Source organism: Bombus affinis, chromosome 1, assembly GCF_024516045.1.
Source record: "Bombus affinis isolate iyBomAffi1 chromosome 1, iyBomAffi1.2, whole genome shotgun sequence".
NCBI classification, from domain to species: Eukaryota; Metazoa; Arthropoda; class Insecta; order Hymenoptera; family Apidae; genus Bombus; species Bombus affinis.
In genome coordinates this window covers 12818296-12835770 of record NC_066344.1, presented here as the reverse complement: position 1 = coordinate 12835770, position 17475 = coordinate 12818296, and the positions used below count along the sequence as shown (strand labels likewise).

At 29.6% G+C, this 17475-nt stretch overlaps 4 protein-coding genes across 11 annotated transcripts; 2 read left to right on the top strand and 2 right to left on the bottom strand.

Annotated features, from left to right (window-relative positions):
- Window positions 1-2: 2 nt before the first annotated feature.
- On the bottom strand, window positions 3-4721 carry LOC126921757 (MAU2 chromatid cohesion factor homolog). Of its 3 annotated transcripts, none has more exons than XR_007712535.1 (9): window positions 3991-4721; window positions 3509-3688; window positions 3159-3437; window positions 2841-3087; window positions 2515-2762; window positions 2234-2439; window positions 1950-2152; window positions 883-1880; window positions 3-767 (listed from the first exon to the last, which is right to left on the bottom strand). XR_007712535.1 is itself a non-coding variant. In XM_050733614.1 (8 exons), the coding sequence occupies exons 1-8, from the start codon at window positions 4213-4215 to the stop codon at window positions 1684-1686; spliced, it is 1785 nt and encodes a 594-aa protein (XP_050589571.1). In that variant the 5' UTR covers window positions 4216-4721; the 3' UTR covers window positions 3-1683. The 3 variants fall into 3 exon arrangements, 1 of the variants encoding a protein (XP_050589571.1); XR_007712534.1 differs by having other exon boundaries at window positions 1611-1880; window positions 3991-4720; XM_050733614.1 differs by having other exon boundaries at window positions 3-1880.
- A 469-nt stretch (window positions 4722-5190) lies between these two features.
- On the top strand, window positions 5191-10252 carry LOC126921722 (uncharacterized). Of its 3 annotated transcripts, XM_050733518.1 has the most exons (7): window positions 5192-5590; window positions 6667-6754; window positions 6837-8627; window positions 8703-8888; window positions 9226-9398; window positions 9800-9909; window positions 10080-10252. In XM_050733518.1, the coding sequence occupies exons 2-7, from the start codon at window positions 6692-6694 to the stop codon at window positions 10133-10135; spliced, it is 2379 nt and encodes a 792-aa protein (XP_050589475.1). In that variant the 5' UTR covers window positions 5192-5590; window positions 6667-6691; the 3' UTR covers window positions 10136-10252. The 3 variants fall into 3 exon arrangements, 2 of the variants coding, with proteins under 2 accessions (XP_050589475.1, XP_050589485.1); XR_007712528.1 differs by lacking the exon at window positions 9226-9398 and having other exon boundaries at window positions 5191-5590; XM_050733528.1 differs by lacking the exon at window positions 10080-10252 and having other exon boundaries at window positions 9226-9413.
- Window positions 10253-10480: 228 nt separating this feature from the next.
- Window positions 10481-15446, top strand: LOC126921688 (ubiquitin conjugation factor E4 A). 3 transcript variants are annotated; one of them, XM_050733448.1, is made up of 15 exons: window positions 10481-11217; window positions 11319-11711; window positions 11786-12106; window positions 12193-12386; window positions 12476-12586; window positions 12695-12892; window positions 12978-13095; window positions 13171-13347; window positions 13437-13582; window positions 13689-13838; window positions 13969-14212; window positions 14288-14450; window positions 14575-14779; window positions 14868-15029; window positions 15117-15446. In XM_050733448.1, the coding sequence occupies exons 1-14, from the start codon at window positions 10654-10656 to the stop codon at window positions 15007-15009; spliced, it is 3126 nt and encodes a 1041-aa protein (XP_050589405.1). In that variant the 5' UTR covers window positions 10481-10653; the 3' UTR covers window positions 15010-15029; window positions 15117-15446. The 3 variants fall into 3 exon arrangements, with proteins under 3 accessions (XP_050589405.1, XP_050589401.1, XP_050589415.1); XM_050733444.1 differs by having other exon boundaries at window positions 14868-15038; XM_050733458.1 differs by having other exon boundaries at window positions 14868-15047.
- A 194-nt stretch (window positions 15447-15640) lies between these two features.
- LOC126921459 (phosphoserine phosphatase) lies at window positions 15641-17079 on the bottom strand. 2 transcript variants are annotated; one of them, XM_050733091.1, is made up of 6 exons: window positions 16920-17079; window positions 16648-16854; window positions 16345-16479; window positions 16118-16263; window positions 15882-16043; window positions 15641-15812 (listed from the first exon to the last, which is right to left on the bottom strand). In XM_050733091.1, the coding sequence occupies exons 2-6, from the start codon at window positions 16785-16787 to the stop codon at window positions 15724-15726; spliced, it is 672 nt and encodes a 223-aa protein (XP_050589048.1). In that variant the 5' UTR covers window positions 16788-16854; window positions 16920-17079; the 3' UTR covers window positions 15641-15723. The 2 variants fall into 2 exon arrangements, with proteins under 2 accessions (XP_050589048.1, XP_050589059.1); XM_050733102.1 differs by lacking the exon at window positions 16920-17079 and having other exon boundaries at window positions 16648-16890.
- Between the last annotated feature and the right edge of the window lie 396 nt (window positions 17080-17475).

Sequence of the window (17475 nt, the reverse complement as noted above, 5' to 3'; positions counted from 1 at the left end):
GGTGACAGTATTAATTCAAATAATATAATTTCCATATTGATTACATAAATACACAAAAACGATAAAGTACTTTTTTACAGGTATGTAGTCTTGTTATATTTTTTTCTCTGTTTTACTCTTTATTATCTTTGCTATTTAAAATATGTACAATATCTTAATTTAAAAACAATGCAAAGTTAGGCGGAACGTCTTTGCCATTTAGCTTACCACATAGTAAGGCCCCTTTATTTTTCTTCCTTTCTCATATATTGCTCTATCTAATACTACTTACGATTGTGTTTATTTTAATTATACATTATATACATACATTGTTGGATAAAAACACATCAACTGATACGCACCACGCATACGATAGGTACGATACTTCTTTTGTTTCTCAAAGAACATTTTGCAACCTATTGTACCTATCAACATATTTCCCCACATGTAAAGGGTACACGTTTATGAACATACAATTATTTCTGTTGTGTCCACAGCCCGAATTTTAAAAGCCTACTTTGGTCATTGAAGAGCATAGTACGTTGGAAATATTATCAATATTTTATTCTTATTTTCTTCATTTTTACCAAATCCAATTCTTTATTTTCGTGAAATGTTTCAATTTTATTTAAATTTATCTTCATAGATGTACAAATTCATAATCTCTGAAATATGCACCCACGTATCGTATCTCTGATCCATATTTATCTAGTTCTTTATTATAATAATTTTATCAGTCTCGATTTAAAATTTAATTCAAAACATACTTGCCAACGTGCTATGTAAACCTAAAAAGTTGTATGAATTATAAATTTTAAAAAATATGTGAATAAAATCAATGTAAGTTACAAAATAATAACGTTAGGTTATTCTTAGGATGTCAAATTTAGATAAATTACTTACAGAGAGCAACTAAGATATAAAGAAAAATTGATTTGGCTGGAAATATTGTTCTCCGTGTGGCAAATAAGATTTTCCAAGACTTAAATTATTAATGCATTTTAATGTGCCCTTTAATTTAGCACCAACAACAAATATTTCTTAACATTCGTATCAAAATCTATCATTTTTATAGCATAAATTAAACTTTATGTTAATTTTAAAATAGTATTTGTGCAATGGTATGATAATTACATTGAAAAATGCATTTAATTATTTTGATACTTGGAGCGATAGTACTGCCACTTTTCTCTCTTCTTCTTTGCAGATTTACACTTATGAGGAAAAAAGTCTCGAGATAATTTACAATTTACAAAATAATAAAATATATCAATATTTTCTACATCTTTTCACTTTTTTTTGTGTATCTCTGTGACATAGAAAACGACTACAATAAATTGTTTGTACAAACTTATAGTATATATATAATCTTTATGAAACTCTGCAAATGAAATTCTGTGTGATTTTTAGTTACCCGAAAATATTTAGATAATAAACAATGAGCTTTTGTGGACATCATTTAATATCCACATTGAACAATTAAATTTTTGCTCTCTTCGATTTAATCGCAATTAATTAATTTGTTTGTGATTCAACCTACTTCACTCTCTCGTTTAAGAGAGACTCATGCTTTTATTATTACCTCTGATTTTATTGTTCACTATATAATTCGATAACCAAATTGTACAAACCTAACACTTTTCTGTGCTCCATCAAATAGTTTACACGCTTCGAATATACAAACTATCAAGTTTTTGAATATTATTAAAGAATTGCTTGTGACGTTGAAGGTGGTGGATTACTCGGCAAAGCAGGCACAGGCCCATCAGTCCACTGTATAAGATTATGTTCGCCCATCTGTGTACTTTGAAAATGATCTTTCAAGAGTGTTTGCGAAAACGTGCAATGCATTTGATATGCTTCACTTTCGCGATTCGGATCTCCACAAATTCTATACAAATCTATCGACAAAGATGAGTCATTTAAAGATGAACTTTCTGTTGTTTAAATACATCCAAATTTCCATATACCTTTAAGTATGGCGGTAGCCCATAATTGTACATGAACATCAGGTATTTTAGAAGCTAACTGCATCGCAGGAGTAACCATGTTCATGGACTCTCTACTATTTCCTAAAGAAAGAAATATGTGTCCAAGAAGTACGAGACTACATGACGTGAGTCTGTTTAAATCTTCGGAATTGGCCATTTTTAGAGTTTCCCGGAGGTATCTCCTATAAATATATTTATATGTTTCGGTACATTTGATGGCTTTTTGAAAGATATTAAGTATAGTAACAGTTATCGATTCGTACTTTGCTTCGTTGTATCTCGCTCCAAAAAACGCTTGAAGACCTTGAACATAATAAGCTGCTGCCCTTAAAGAGTGTGAATGAGATGGTAAAGACTCGGGATTTATTCGTTCTAATAAAGCACCTAAATCAGCATCCCTCTTTGTCCTAAGATATACTATTGCCAAGTTCAAATTCGCGAAAGTCCACAATTCCCTTTCTTGTGATGTCTGTAAAAGAGATTATTTTTCACAATACTACTAAAAAATCACATTTAGTAATATTTAATTTGTTTATTATCCTACTCTTAAAGCAGCAGTAAATTGTGCTTCCGCAGCTTCCATACAATTCATAGACATTGCATATAGTCCCAATAAAGCATGCAATTGTGGCTTATGACCTTGAAGTAACCTTGGCTGCCTTCTACAAAGCTGACAAGCTTGAGAAATTTCTGCAAGAGCTACACTTTTATTTCCCATTACTAGTCTGCACATTACTATATGCTCCAACAACATTAGTTGAAAAACAGAAAGTATAGGTTTGTTGTCAACAACTGCAAAATACAATATGAATGTTAATTTAACTAGGAAGTCATAATAATACTATTAAGATGATAAGTCATTGCATTTACTTTTGAGCTTTTCAATTTGAGTCAATGCTTTATCTGTATATTTCTGAGCTTTGTCCATATAACCAGCTTGCATTGAATGCATAACTGTTACTAAATACACCAAAACATATAAATGGTCCTTTGGCATCCATATAAACATATCTCCAATATTAGAACCCGTAACTATTTCATCTGGTGGCCAGCTAGGAGACATTATAGTTTGTATACTTTGTTGCAATTGCTTTAAACAAGGTTTCACACTTTTAACCTGTCAAAAAAAGTTTAAATATAAATAAATAGCATAAATTTATTAAATACAAAATATTATTCATTGCTTACTTGTCCTGCCATTAAATAATGACAAACTTGAAGCACTAAAAAATATACTTTTAAATACTCTTTTTGATGTGGACTACCCTGCCAATTTTCAACATGGTGTCCAGCTGAATTTAAAAGCGGATGAACCTCAGTAAACTTTTTGTCTATTAATAAAAGCATACATCGGCTCAATAAGAATAGAACTCTCGTATAACTTGCATTACTGATATGAGAATAATCAACACCCACTGCAAGTAGACTACTAGCTGCGACAAAATCTTTTTCTGATGCATGTATTTGCTAAATTACACAAAAATATCATTAAACAACTACTTAATTATTGACATTAATTAAAACAATCTCTAACTTACTGCAAGTTGGAAAATAAGTCTGCAATGCCAATACACATTGTGTTGAGAAAGTTCTATAGCCTTCCGTAATATAGGTTTACTTAGATTTGATTGGTGCTGTTGCTCATACAGTTCAGCAACCACACTTGCTGCTTCAAACTTAACGTCATCAAAAGTGTTTATATTCTGACTCAATCGCCACTAAAACATAATATCAATATTACACATCAATTAACAAATATCAATTATTCAAATATTAAATTATCAATTATCCAAAAATTAAACCATCGCTTAAGTACATACAGATTAACATATCAATTGATTTTTAATCACTCATAATCTTATACATGTATTACCGACTGTACCAAAATAAAAAGAAAGGTTAGAATCAGTATAAACAGATGTATCGAAATTTCCACGTAGTGCACGATAAAAATAAAATACAATATTAGAAGAAAAAGTTGAATGTAATTAATTAAAGTACAAATAATAGTTCAACTTACCGCTTGTTCTAAATGAGACCGCGCCAAATCGATGTTTTTGGTATGCGTAAGAAGGATGTTACCAAGTTGAAGATGGGTGCGTGCTTCGACTCTTGGAGGCGGTTTAAAATTGAAGACCGCTTGTAAACACTGTATGCATGACTTGATATTCGGTGGACTCGAGGTTCGAAAGTTTTCTGCTAGTCCTAACAACGACAGATACCAAGCGTCCTGTGAAGACGCCATTTTGACATTTCACGGGTAAAATCTCCAACCGTGATAAGACACGGTCACTGGGTTCGCACACAGGACTCAATTACACTTGAAACAAAACTGGAATCACCGTTCTGAGAAGAGAAGTTACGATCACAATTCGATTTACAATTTTCGCGGTGTCCCGTCAGATTCGTTTCCCCTGGAAACCGCTTATTGCGTAATGTTTACATACATATGTAACAAGACATTTTCTATTATTATTGCTTCACATTTTTTATACACGTACTAAGAATCATCGTTTCCAGGCACAGATAATTGATATTTCGACAACAAGACGAGTCTAGATAGACATCGACATTATTCATTTTAATAATTTCTATGTACAACGGTAGTGAACTATATATCATTACTTCGTTAGCTTTGGATACTTTGGAATATAACTAAATAGGGTTTTATTTTATTTAGTAGGGAATATTGGCTTTCTAACCTCTGGATGGTGGCTTTCGAATGATAACTAGATTGCGATTACTTGAGCACAGTTGTACCCACGATCATATAAACAGGTCTTGACTTTCTAGGGAAAACTGAAAATTGAATCGTGAAAAATCAACATGGAATTTTCGCTTTTGCGAAATAGACAAAGATGGGTAAATTGTCTTAGTCTCTGTCTGAGACATGTCACACATGTGCAAAACAAGACTCTTCTTACTTTTCATATTGATTTTTAACGATTCAATTTTAGAATGCTTTCTTCCATGTGGCATGTATAGATGTCGAGACCTGTTTACATGATCGTGGCCTCGATACTCATATACCGAAAATCGCACAGAAGAAATTGTGCTAAAATTGAATCGTGAAATTTCAAGATTCTTAAACACGTTCACCTGAGAAAAATGTTTTCTATTACGTAATAGTCCCCTGGTAACCAAACAACTTTTGTTTCAAGTGTTTCTTTGTATCTCAAAAATTGAAAGAGTTATTTAGATGATTCGTTTTTGGTGACTCACCTTGTATAATATAAACAAAAGATGAGTTAGGTTTGGGTTAGGTTAGGTTTGAATTAGGTTAGGTCATTTTATCCAGCCGGCAACCAAACTAACGAATACGCTACCACGAACGTACAATTATAGACAGAATTCACTGTAGTGGTACCAACAATTTTTTGTAAATATCTCGAAAACTAGGGCCGAGCGCCGGTTACATGTATAATAGAAAAAAATTGTTCAAAATCATGCCTCCGATGATATGTTCAAAAACCATCGAAATCGATAGTGAAAATAAACTTCTAAATAATTACCATTTAACCTAGTACGTGATTAATTTTCTATGCGTAACATGTTAAAAAATCATTTGCTGTTTATTATTCGTGAGAAATCTTCACTCTAGGTGTTACAGGGAACAAGAGGTAACTTGCCTGCTTCCACTTTTATCACTCTCAAAGTGTTGACATAGTAGTAGAATTTAAATATCAGCAAGAGATAATATGTGTAGATTTATTAAGATAACGCATATTTGAAGCTCTGTATCTGTTCCTATGACAATGTTTTACAATTCATTGCTCGCTATGTTTCGATGTATCTCACTCAGTTCTGATGCATTCCGTTCGCTTCCTTCGTCACACGTTACCTACGCAATTTAAGTAAATGGATGTGCCCTTTGCACAATAAGGGAAAGAGTTGGGTTAGGTTTAGATGACCCCAAAACGTGTGTACGGAAAAGCATTGCATCATTGCATGTCGATGTCACATTTGTTCTTTTTCTCGTCTGTGATCAGAGCTTGATGTTTTCATAATGAAAAAATGCATAAATAATTAATGAAATATTAGCTTTTGGAAGTTTGTCCCGATATAATATCATCGATACATCGATACATATTATATAAATATGTAAATGAATAAACTGAAAATGCATATCCGTTTTTTATTCATTTAAATAAAATTAAATATACTCAATAATTTTCTTCTAACGTTAGTGTTAGTATTGGATAAAATGTTTATCAAAAAATACAAAGTAACAGTAAGTATAATATGAAATGTAATGAGTTCTGACAAACAAATTTGCTAAATAAATTAATCTTTAAAGAGATTGAGACACATTTCGAAAGCAAATTGTTAGATGATATTGTGTTTGCTTCATTAACTTCATTTCAATTATATATGCATATAATAAAATTACTATATGTAAATAAACAAATAATCAAATTAATATACATGCGTGCACATATTTGAGCATGCAATCCCAAACTCTGATTTATCTTTAATGCTTTACTCTATTTTTATTCTGATTATTATATAACTATCACTTAATTATCTTGTTTACATCTTTATGTAACAAACAGAATGTTTATTAACAATATTGCCTTTATTAATATGAAAATTTATTTTACTTATTATTATTATTATTATTATCTTACTCTTTCTTTAGTAAGTTTTTTTAAACAATAGTTGTTTTCTTTATGTATAAGTTTCTTATCACTTTTAGCAGATCTATTTAAAAAGTTAAAACTATGGAAGGTCATTCATATGTTTCATGTATCAAGATTAATGGAATTCCTATTTTACCACCAATGGTATGCACTATATTATATAGGCATTGTATTATATATAATTACCATTTAAGATTAATTTTGTGATAAAATATATCTTTTTTAGATAACTGAAGATATTAAACAGGAAATATCCAATTATAAGAAAAGTGCAATAAATATAGAAAAAAAGTTGAATGTTTCACACATTGCTAAAGAATGTAATAATAGCAATATTTATATAAGAAAAGTTACAAAAGAATCAAGGGATATGAAATGTAAAAAAACAGTTCATGGTTCAAGAGAGAATTTAATTTCTTTTGAATGCAAAAATATTAATTATAATGAAACTAATACTGTGGATATAAACAATATTCCAATAGAAATTTTTGAAAGCTCTAATGACAATTTAGAAAAAACATTACAATCTAGTAAAAATTTAAACATGGAATGTAAGTGTGAAAATCAGGTAAATTTGGCTCCTGGTACTGTTTCAAAATCAAAATTAATAACTGCTAGCGGTGATAGAGATCGTTGCTTGAATGAAACAGCTTCAATAGAATCTACTAGTACAGAAACAATATCAGATATTTGTAAACCACAAGTGCCTAAAACATTAAATATTATTCCATTAACACTGAATAATGCTACATGTAACGGAGATAGAGATTGTCAAGAAAGTAATTTTGATAATTTAGGAGATACTCCTAAATTAGTACGTCAAGGTTCCTATGTGTTAGATACTCCAAGTCCAATATTATTGGCACACATGCAAATGGAACTTGCTACTTCAACTTGTGCTCCATGTTCAGAATATGTTCCAACATCTTACGGGAATACGAACCAACAAAAAGAATGGAATGTTACACAAGCTAAAATTGAGTGGGAGTATGAAACTGAAGATAAAGAATCTGTTCCTATAAGAAACTCTAATCGTAAAACTAATCGTAAAATGTGTAAATCCGTTTCTTTACAAACGAAACCGGAATCTTCTTTTGTAATATGTCCATCAACAAAGTCTGCAGATTGCATTCAAACGATGTTAGCTAAAGAGTGTGTTAATAGAAGTGATATACAAATTAATCACAATGAAAAGTATATTGTAGATAATAACAATGAAAACATAGAAAAATTACAAACATGGAACAAGCATAATAGCTCTTGCACTTTTAATCCAGTATGTAAACTTGGTGGTTCCTTGGAAGATCTAAATGAGCACAATAGCATTTATGCAACTAATAATTTGATGGCAAAATTTTCGAAAGATACAGATATAGATAACCCAATCCCTAAATTGAAATCTACTATTGCATCTGATAAACTTCTAACAGTTTATAAAAAGGTACAAGAGATGCATAAGAATCAGATGGCTGAATTAATGTTTCGTCAACACAAGGAACAAACATTACTACAAAAGGAATTTGAAAAACAACAATTACTTTTATTGACTGAGATTAAAAAATCCTTTCCAAAAATTTCAGTTTCTTTGCTCTCTGAAAATATCTTGTCTCCTGCTTTTAATGATGAAAACAATATGCAAAATGTTAGAACTTTAAAAGATAATCTAGAACAAAAGAATGAAATAGAACATTCACAAGATAATAAGACGAACATAACTTCCTGTCCATTGAATTATATTTATTCCGAAATGAATTATGATAATGCTCCTTGTTCTACTAGATATTCATATACAGCTCAATCATCAGAAACAGAACCCTCAGTCAATATTAATAATTCTCTGACAAAAATAAATGGAAGAAATACAGAGATGCAATCAAATGATGTAAATTACAAAGAAAGATTATTAGAGGAGGGTGAAACAAGTAAACGTTCAAACGTTAGCCGAGAATTATTTCCTTTAGATAGCAAAACTACTCATGTACCAGTCCTTGAGAGGACAATATATGAAACTAAACATGTAAGTATTTATATTCTGTATTTAGATTTCCATTTAAATAGTATTTCAAATTACACAATTATTTTTATGCTACAGATTAAAGCAGTAAATGTAATAAACGCATATGCAAGAGGGTATTTAGTACGTAGAATGATGCGAACAGAACGTGTGATTGCTTTAAAAAACACATACAAAGAAGCCTTACATTGCATGCTTAAACTTCATGTTGATGCACCCCTTAATCGCTCAGAATTTAATTTTTTACATCGGCTTCAATTACAGGTAATATCGTTAAATATTGTAATAAAAAAATGTCACTCAATGTACTTTGTTTTTTTATAATATTAAGAAGTTTATTAGTCTTGTTTCTTTTTTATCATATCGTCTATAAATTTAAGAAGAAAAATTTGCTTTTCACTTGTATCAATTTGATAGTAATTAGCTGACAGTAAGATAAAATAAAACAAATAATTTCTATTTGTATTATTTTAATAATAATCTACTTAAAGTGTTTTAAAATCCATTATCTTATTACTGTTGATAAGTAAAACAATTGTTATTTAAAATATGAAAATTCTTAAGGAAAGGATATTCATCAGAATTTTATGATTTCTAAAAGTGTGACGCAGCTTCTATGAATATAGTGGAGTTATTTGCCCAAAATCCCCAGAAAAGAACGCAAGTAATAGCGCAAGATCGTGAAATTAAAAAATCCCGTATAGAACGTCCATCATCTGCAAGATCATACTCGTTTGCAACTCAACGGACTTTAGCCAGGAAAAAATTGAAGGAGTATGACTCTGCATAGTAAAATTTACTTTGTTTTCTTACAGAAATTTCTATGAATTCTTCAAATGTAAAATGTTATATTATTGAAGCAAAATAAATTATGTCATTATTTGCTATTAGATGCTTGTATTAAATGAATTTAGTACCATAAATTTATCAATGAACATAATTAGTACTTAATATGAAATGTATATTTAGTATTGCAGAAGTATGCTTTTTATTCTCAATATTTAGATTCTCAATATTTAATTTTTTCTATAGCAAATAGAATTTCTAAAATAATCATGTATCCAGTACACAGTTTCCATTTTTATATTAGCATAACATACTGCTGTTTAAACCAACAGCTATAATTATATATATATAAATTCCCATTTATTTGTTGTTTATTTTTTTTCTGGTAGGATGGAAGAATATCAACCAACTTCGTTTGTTCGTTCATGTTTGTCTAGATCTAGATGTCAAACTTGGACTTCAGATATTAAAGAAAGACTTATCTCTTCAAACATTTTATGTAAGTTATTTTCTTTTATTATAATGTCAGGTCATAATATTTATTACTGCAATTAATTTGCAAATTGTATTAATACATATACATATGTATATATTATTATTTAACTCATTTACTACATGATACATAAGTCATCAATATCAGTGTATTATCAATAATTATATAACTTGCAGATGAGAGTATTAAAAGAAGTACCAGCGCTGGGACTGTACGAAAACCTTGGCGATAAATTGATATAACGGTGCCTTCTATTATTTAATTTAATATATGTACATTGTGTTGAAATATGTAAACAAACCCACTTTGTGCCTGAATTTTTGAATAAATTCGTTTCATACAAAATTTATTTTCATGTTTAGAGGAATCATTTATATAATAAATAAATTTGGTCATGTACACAATTTGTTTTTGGTTTTCAACATAAAATTAAACTTTATATCAATAAACAAAGAAAACAAAAATTTTTGTGGCAAATGAATAATAAAAGCATATACATATACGTAACAGTATTTTATAGCAAATTCGATTTATCCAACCATTGGTGCGCGCGCATACGCATACGCATACCAGGCGCGTGCGCATACATATACGCTCTACGACGGAACGAATACAGAGTAGTGTGCAGTAATCAGGAGAATATTTTGGCTTATTTTGTAATACATTTTGGGTTGAAAATTAAATCATAGCAATTTATTTTCAAAATAATTATGCTTGCAATAATTGTGATAGAATTTTAACGAGAGAATCATGTGCGACAATGTGAATAACAATCCATTTGCTGGGTTGTTTTCAACTATCAACGATGCCGTGTCATTCTCTTCTCAAAGTCAGGCAATTATCAACGAAAGTAATAGAGCTAGTCATGTTGCGCAACTTGAAGATGAAAATTTTGACGATATTGCGGGAATCCAAAGTTTGGAGGATTCCAGAGATTTTAGAACCGATCATCAGATTAACCACCTTCTTGGTGATATACTTGGAATAACATTACACGAATTAGAAGCAAATGAATATCAAGAACGAAGATTAGTTTTCGTTAATGTTGATTCAGTCGAACAAGCAGTTTTTGACCGATTAATGTTACCTGATCTTGAATCTAACTTAGTACCTATAGACAATTCTCAACAAATTTTTACCGATCCTCATACAACAGAAAAACGAGTATTAATTTATTTGTTTGAGAGTTATTGTCGGTTGCAACTGTATCAAGACGAACCAGAATTATCTGATTCCCTTTTTAGAATAACTCAGGTTATATTACAAAATGCAACTATCGCGCTAGAAGAGCCAGAATTGTTTGAAGAACAAGAGGTATATCAATGTACATTTACATAATTAATGAGATTTATATTTTGCAAAGTTAAATATAATAAGTTTAAAGGACTTTCAGTTATTTTTTTTGTTTTTTACAGATTTATAATCAGTTTATTGCATTATGTGTGGATGAAACTGGGCCCAAATCAGAATTTGTATCATTTGTCAATGGTATTGTGTGTGAGTTACTAAATGAAAATGAAGAAGATGCTATGGATATAATAGCTATGTCTTTTAGTCCTATTCTTGATATAATTTACAAAGAAGCAGCACAAAGTAATCTTGTCCTTTATCGTCAATATTGGTTTAATGTATTAAATCTTTTTTCCTCGATAGAACCCTTAGCTAAATTATTAATTGATCATAGTACTCCTAAAAGCAATCAAGGCCGAGCATATGCAGATACATTATTAGGTGCAATTTTTAGCTTGAGCTGTTTACCAAAAACAATAGAAGAACCATTTTATTTTTTTGAGAAGCCATTACAACAGGCAAGTAAACTGTAAAAAAAAAAGAACAAAAATTATGCATGAAATAATATTTATATATATTTTATATCACGTAGACTTCAGTTGAAGGAAATATTTGGACAGCCTTAGATGCATTAAATGAATCATTGCAAAAGGTTTTTCATTTACTATTAAAATGTTCGGCAGAAGTTCGTCATTTGACTTTACAATGGATAGGCAATTGTCTTCATTTAAATGCAAATAGAGGAAAAATTTGGAATACCCAGAATGATGTGACCTTCAACTCAATGTTATGTGTTTCTGACGGTTTTATGTTAAATTTAGGAAATGTGCTATTGCGTCTTTGTCAACCATTTTGCATTAAACAAAATGATCCTAAAGTGCCTAAAATTGATCCAACATATTGTGCTGCAGATGTAAGTCAATTTACAAAAAATAATACAACTAAGATTAATTGTCAAATTTTTAACAATGTACTATTCTATAACAATTAACTATCTAGGTTAATGATCAGGATAACTGTATAAATTCAAATATACATTTAAAAGGAATGTCTTCAGAAACTTGTTTGATACCAATGTCAGAAGGTGGTGCCAGACCAGTTGCAAAAACATTTGGTTTTACTACTGAATGCTTTTTCTTAACTCATAGAGCATTAGATCTTGGATATAGAGTAGTGTTAGACAAACTTTTAAGGTTTGACTTTTAAATTTTTCTTCCCATTTTAATCAAGACTTATAATAAAAGAATATTGGTAATTAAGAGAATTATATGTTGAATTTTAGAACAAACCAGGATTTGGTAAGAATACAGAGAGTATATCAGGATGCACAGAATGGTGGTAGATCGGAAGTATTTGATATAATAACTCAACGCATGGAAGCAGAAATGACCAAGTATATATTTGTGATTCTTAAGAATAAAAAAAGATTTATCTCTCCTTTTTTACCATAAAAATTTATATTGCATAATTTATTATATACAATTTATATCTTAAATTTTAGGTATTTATCTTTAAGAGCAAGCCTTTTAGTACCAGAGATGCTAAAACTATTAGCAAAATTTCATGCAACAACAGCATTTTGGTTAGTACAAGTATATTTAAATGATGTACAGATTGGAGAAAATGAAGAAAATTACATTCCAAAGGAATGTAAAGAGGTGAAGTTCCCTTTACCAGGAACTGTTCCAGATACTTTGAGGTATCTTCTAAATATTGTGCTTTGTTTCAACTATATATATTAATAATTACAACTAATATTTAACAACACCATTATTTATACATAGATGCATTCCGGAATTTGTGGTAGAAAATACTATTAGATTTTTGTATTTATTACGACGCATAAATCCAAATATTTTTGAAGAACAAGGGCCATCCTTTCTAATGCCTGTATTAACAGAGGTGAGCTAACAACAATATGTTAAAAATAGCAAAAATACATACGATTTAATAAAATAATCGAGTATGTGATATCAGATCATAGTATTAATGGAGTCTCAACAACGTTTATATAATCCTCATCTACGTGCACGTCTAGCAGAAGGCTTAGAGGCACTTTTACCTACAAGCGATGAAACTATGAGCCCTGTAACACCAAGCTTAGGGTCATTCCATAGAGAACAATTATTTATCACACATCCATATAGACAATATGTATGTAACCTGCTTGAAATTCATAAAATGGAATATTTTTTTTTCTCATAAAACTTTGTCTTATTATGTATTATTTATTATGTATTTAGATTGTTCCGAATTTACTTAAAGTATTTGTGAGCATTGAAATGACTGGACAAAGTGTACAATTTGAACAAAAGTTTAATTATCGGCGACCAATGTATGTTGCTATGGAGTACTTGTGGAAATTACCAGAACATCGTAATAATTTCATGTAAGCAAAAGACAAGGATAATATATAAATTTATTATTATTTATATTTTATAGTAACCCTATAATTCATATTACATGGTGTTGTATGATAATGATTTTATGTACAGTTCTTTAGCAGAAGAAGCAGAAGCCAATATGGAAACAGCTCAGCCTCCATTATTTTTGCGTTTTATAAATCTTTTAATGAATGATGCAGTTTTCTTATTAGATGAAGCACTTTCAAGTATGGCTCAATTGAAACAATTGATTCAAGCAAGGTATTCAATTTGGTTATTATTTATTAATTTAATCAGCAATATGTAATTTTACTTTGCTAACTTGTATAAATCTTATATAACAAATAATATTAAATAAATAAGATTAATGAAAAATAATTTCAATCAAAAGGGAAAGTGGAGAATGGAACAAACTACCACAACATGAACGTGATCAACAAGCTCATTATCTCTTACATCTTGGAATGATTGCACGATTTGACAATATATTAGGTAGAAAAACTATATACACATTAAAAATGTTAACTACAGAAATAAAATCCATCTTTTGTCATCCAACAATGGTGGATCGTATTGTCTCGATGCTTAATTATTTGTTGCTTCAGCTGGTTGGGCCAAATAAAAACAATTTAAAGGTAACAAATATAATTGAATTATTAGATGCTCCTATTTAAACTGTAGAATGCTGGAATTAACCATTTTAATTTTAGGTTAATGGACAGAAAGAGTATGCGTTCCAACCAGCAAATTTAGTATTAAATATATGCGAAATTTATATAAATCTTAGTCATAGTGAATCTTTTACGCTTGCTGTTTCACAAGATGGTCGTTCATATAGCCCGGAACTGTTCAAACTGGCTGATAACGTTCTTGGTACTTATATCTGTGCAAAATTTAATTACTATCAGATGCATAAAATATCATGATTCGTATATTCCATATTGTTCTAATTTTTATAAATGATTGAAAATGCCGACTAAAGACAATAAAATTTTAGTTCGTATCGGTGGTGTGGGTATATTAGGCGATTTAGATCAATTTGCAAGAAATGTTGAGGCAGCCGCAAGTCATAAAAAGGAGGAAGACGAAATTTTAATCGATGCTCCCGATGAGTTTCTAGATCCAATTATGTCTACTTTAATGACAGATCCTGTTGTTCTTCCATCATCAAAGATAACTATAGATCGGCAAACCATTGCAAGGTTAGTATTTCTTTGTCATTGCTATTATTCAGGCCGTTTGTTATAACAAAATATATATTTGATTATTTTTATCTTTAATGCTGTTTAGGCACTTATTAAGCGACCAGACTGACCCGTTCAATAGATCTCCTCTTACTATGGATATGGTAAAATCAAATGTTGAACTTCAACGTAGAGTACAAGAATGGATACAACAAAAGAAGCAAGAAAAAACGAGAAATTACCATTGATTACCAAAGAATGGAACATAGTCAGTAAAGTTAAGCAAGTCAATATCAAAGTATAATTTTCACGTTTAATACTTTCTGAATTTTTTAAAAAAGAATTTAATTTTCAGATTTATTAAATATAATCAATGGCAAATCCGATGTTTTGCGGTATTTGATTTAAATTTGGTTGTTTCATAACTTACAGAGAGGTATATATTTTTCTATATGAATCCTCATAGATATGTACAGATACTAAGTGTATACTGTAATTATTATCATTCTATAAAATTTTTAACACTGTACTTTGTGCAAAGAATTGTCTTATAACGGTATATATAACAATGTAAGCATAGAGCTGAACGTTGTTGTTATTGTATAATACGTGTAAAAACTACTCGTTATAAAGTTTTCTTTTCGACTCAAACAAAATAAATGTTATTGATGAGTTTGGAATAAAATTAATTTCTACCATCTGAGTAAACTTATATATATATATATATATATATATTATATACTATTATATATATATATATATATATATATATTATATACTATTATATATATATATATATATATAATAGTCTCAAATTTTGTAGATAAACGTGATGAAAGTTAACTTTTGAGTAAGGGAAATATTAGTAAAAAACTGATAAAACTCTGATCCTTTACTTATTAATTATTGTTAAAATTGTTCAAATATCGCAATATTTATAAGAAATATCATATTGTTTATGTTTACAAAATATTGACAAGTTCATTAAAATCAGTAATATACCATAATGATTGCTGTTTTATGCTCTCTCTGATCACATTCCCTCCATATCCTGTATAATAAAAGTGATATTAAATATTAAGTAAAGTAAATTAAGAATTATGGTAATGGAAAGGTATACCTATAAATAGGTTTACTACTGAAATAGTTTCTAAATCTGTCGCTCCATCACCAATATGAACAACAGTTGTAAATCCTTTTTCATTTTTGAGTTGTTCTATTATTTTTGCTTTCCCACCATTTATTGCAGTAGGTTGATCTTCATCAAATCCTGCATATTCTCCTACAAGTGATTTCATAAAATATTTAGATATATTATATTAAATTAATATTATATCAATATGAACAAATAATAACCTGTATAATAGAATTTAAGTCTGTTTGCAAAAACATTTTCTAATGGAATATTCAGACATGTAGCAATTGGTGCAATTAAAGAACGAAATCCACCGGATATCAAAAATACTTGCTTTTCACGAATTTGTAGAGCTGTTATCAGTGTTCTGAAATTTTTATAAGTAACTGTAAAATTATTTACGCATCTAGTTTCATTGTTTCTCGTCGACTTAAAAATTATTTCCTACTTAATTCCAGGTGAAAGTTTTAATGGACGTGAGGCCAGAAATTGCTTTATTTGCATAAAGCTTGGTTTTATAATATTCAACCTCTCAACCAAAGACTGTCGATATGTCAGATCTCCTTGCATAGCCCGATTTGTTCTAAAATCATTTTTGGATGTTATACATATACATATAAGCAACTAAATACATATATAGATTATCTTTCCGTTAGAGCGGACACCTTCAAGTGGTGTAAATAATAATGATAATAATAAAAAATGTGTTGTATTTTTAAACAAAAAAAAATTAAAGGAAGAGAAAGCTTACAACGCAATAACATCGTTTTCTTTTCCACAAAACTTTGCAAGTTCATCAATTCCTTCCTCTTGTATCACAGTCGAATCGACATCGAAGGTAATGGCGTCGGCGTTCTTCCATATCGATCTTAATTCATTTGGATTAGCCATTTATCTCGTTCAATTCAACAAATGGTACGCCAAACTGACGAATTTTTTATCGTTATCACGTACAAAACTAGGGTAATAATCAGACTCGTTTACTTTAAAAAATCATAACATTACAAAGAAGAATTTACGTACCTATACTACATGCATATGCAAGTTACTGTAGTTTAGTTGTGTATCGGTCGAGCTGATTTGAGCACTGATAAAAAGTGTCTTTTACGAAATTCGTTATAATATTCCCCAATTACATAAAAACAGTATATGAATTAGGAAATATAGTATAACTTCGAAATTTTCAATATTCCAGTTTTATTAAAAGTATGAGTATTTTTTAAGGTTAAGACATTATTGATACGTTGTGCAATTAGAAAATATACTCAAGGGTATTGATAATGAGAGAAGTAAACGTTATATTTTTTGTTTCATTGCATCATTGTATTGCTACATTACAAAAGAAATTATAACTGAAACATATAATGTTTACTTAAGAACTGTATAATTTGATAAACGGAGATAATAAGAAGAGGAACGTTACGGATGAGGGGGTGAATTTTAAAGGAACTATTGTATTGTTGTGTATAGACATAATCCATTTGAAGTTGAAGAAAAATTAATCAAATATACGAAATAAAACGCTTAGAATCGATAAATTGAAATATTTAATAGAAAGAAATTAATTCCCAATGTGTAC

What these genes read in the sequence shown, in the direction of transcription:
- LOC126921688 (XM_050733448.1), top strand. Translation starts at nt 10,654, where the DNA reads ATGTGCGACAATGTGAATAACAATCCATTTGCTGGGTTGTTTTCAACT. An exon ending in AATTGTTTGAAGAACAAGAG is followed by an intron (nt 11,218 to 11,318) that starts GTATATCAATGT and finishes TGTTTTTTACAG; the next exon opens with ATTTATAATCAGTTTATTGC. An exon ending in TTGAGAAGCCATTACAACAG is followed by an intron (nt 11,712 to 11,785) that starts GCAAGTAAACTG and finishes TATATCACGTAG; the next exon opens with ACTTCAGTTGAAGGAAATAT.
- LOC126921722 (XM_050733518.1), top strand. Translation starts at nt 6,692, where the DNA reads ATGGAAGGTCATTCATATGTTTCATGTATCAAGATTAATGGAATTCCT. An exon ending in CAATATATGAAACTAAACAT is followed by an intron (nt 8,628 to 8,702) that starts GTAAGTATTTAT and finishes TTTATGCTACAG; the next exon opens with ATTAAAGCAGTAAATGTAAT. An exon ending in TACATCGGCTTCAATTACAG is followed by an intron (nt 8,889 to 9,225) that starts GTAATATCGTTA and finishes GATTTCTAAAAG; the next exon opens with TGTGACGCAGCTTCTATGAA.
- LOC126921459 (XM_050733091.1), bottom strand. Translation starts at nt 16,787, where the DNA reads ATGGCTAATCCAAATGAATTAAGATCGATATGGAAGAACGCCGACGCC. An exon ending in GAAAACGATGTTATTGCGTT is followed by an intron (nt 16,480 to 16,647) that starts GTAAGCTTTCTC and finishes AAATGATTTTAG; the next exon opens with AACAAATCGGGCTATGCAAG. An exon ending in ACTTAAATTCTATTATACAG is followed by an intron (nt 16,044 to 16,117) that starts GTTATTATTTGT and finishes AATCACTTGTAG; the next exon opens with GAGAATATGCAGGATTTGAT.
- LOC126921757 (XM_050733614.1), bottom strand. Translation starts at nt 4,215, where the DNA reads ATGGCGTCTTCACAGGACGCTTGGTATCTGTCGTTGTTAGGACTAGCA. An exon ending in AATTTACTGCTGCTTTAAGA is followed by an intron (nt 2,440 to 2,514) that starts GTAGGATAATAA and finishes TCTCTTTTACAG; the next exon opens with ACATCACAAGAAAGGGAATT. An exon ending in GCGAGATACAACGAAGCAAA is followed by an intron (nt 2,153 to 2,233) that starts GTACGAATCGAT and finishes ATATATTTATAG; the next exon opens with GAGATACCTCCGGGAAACTC.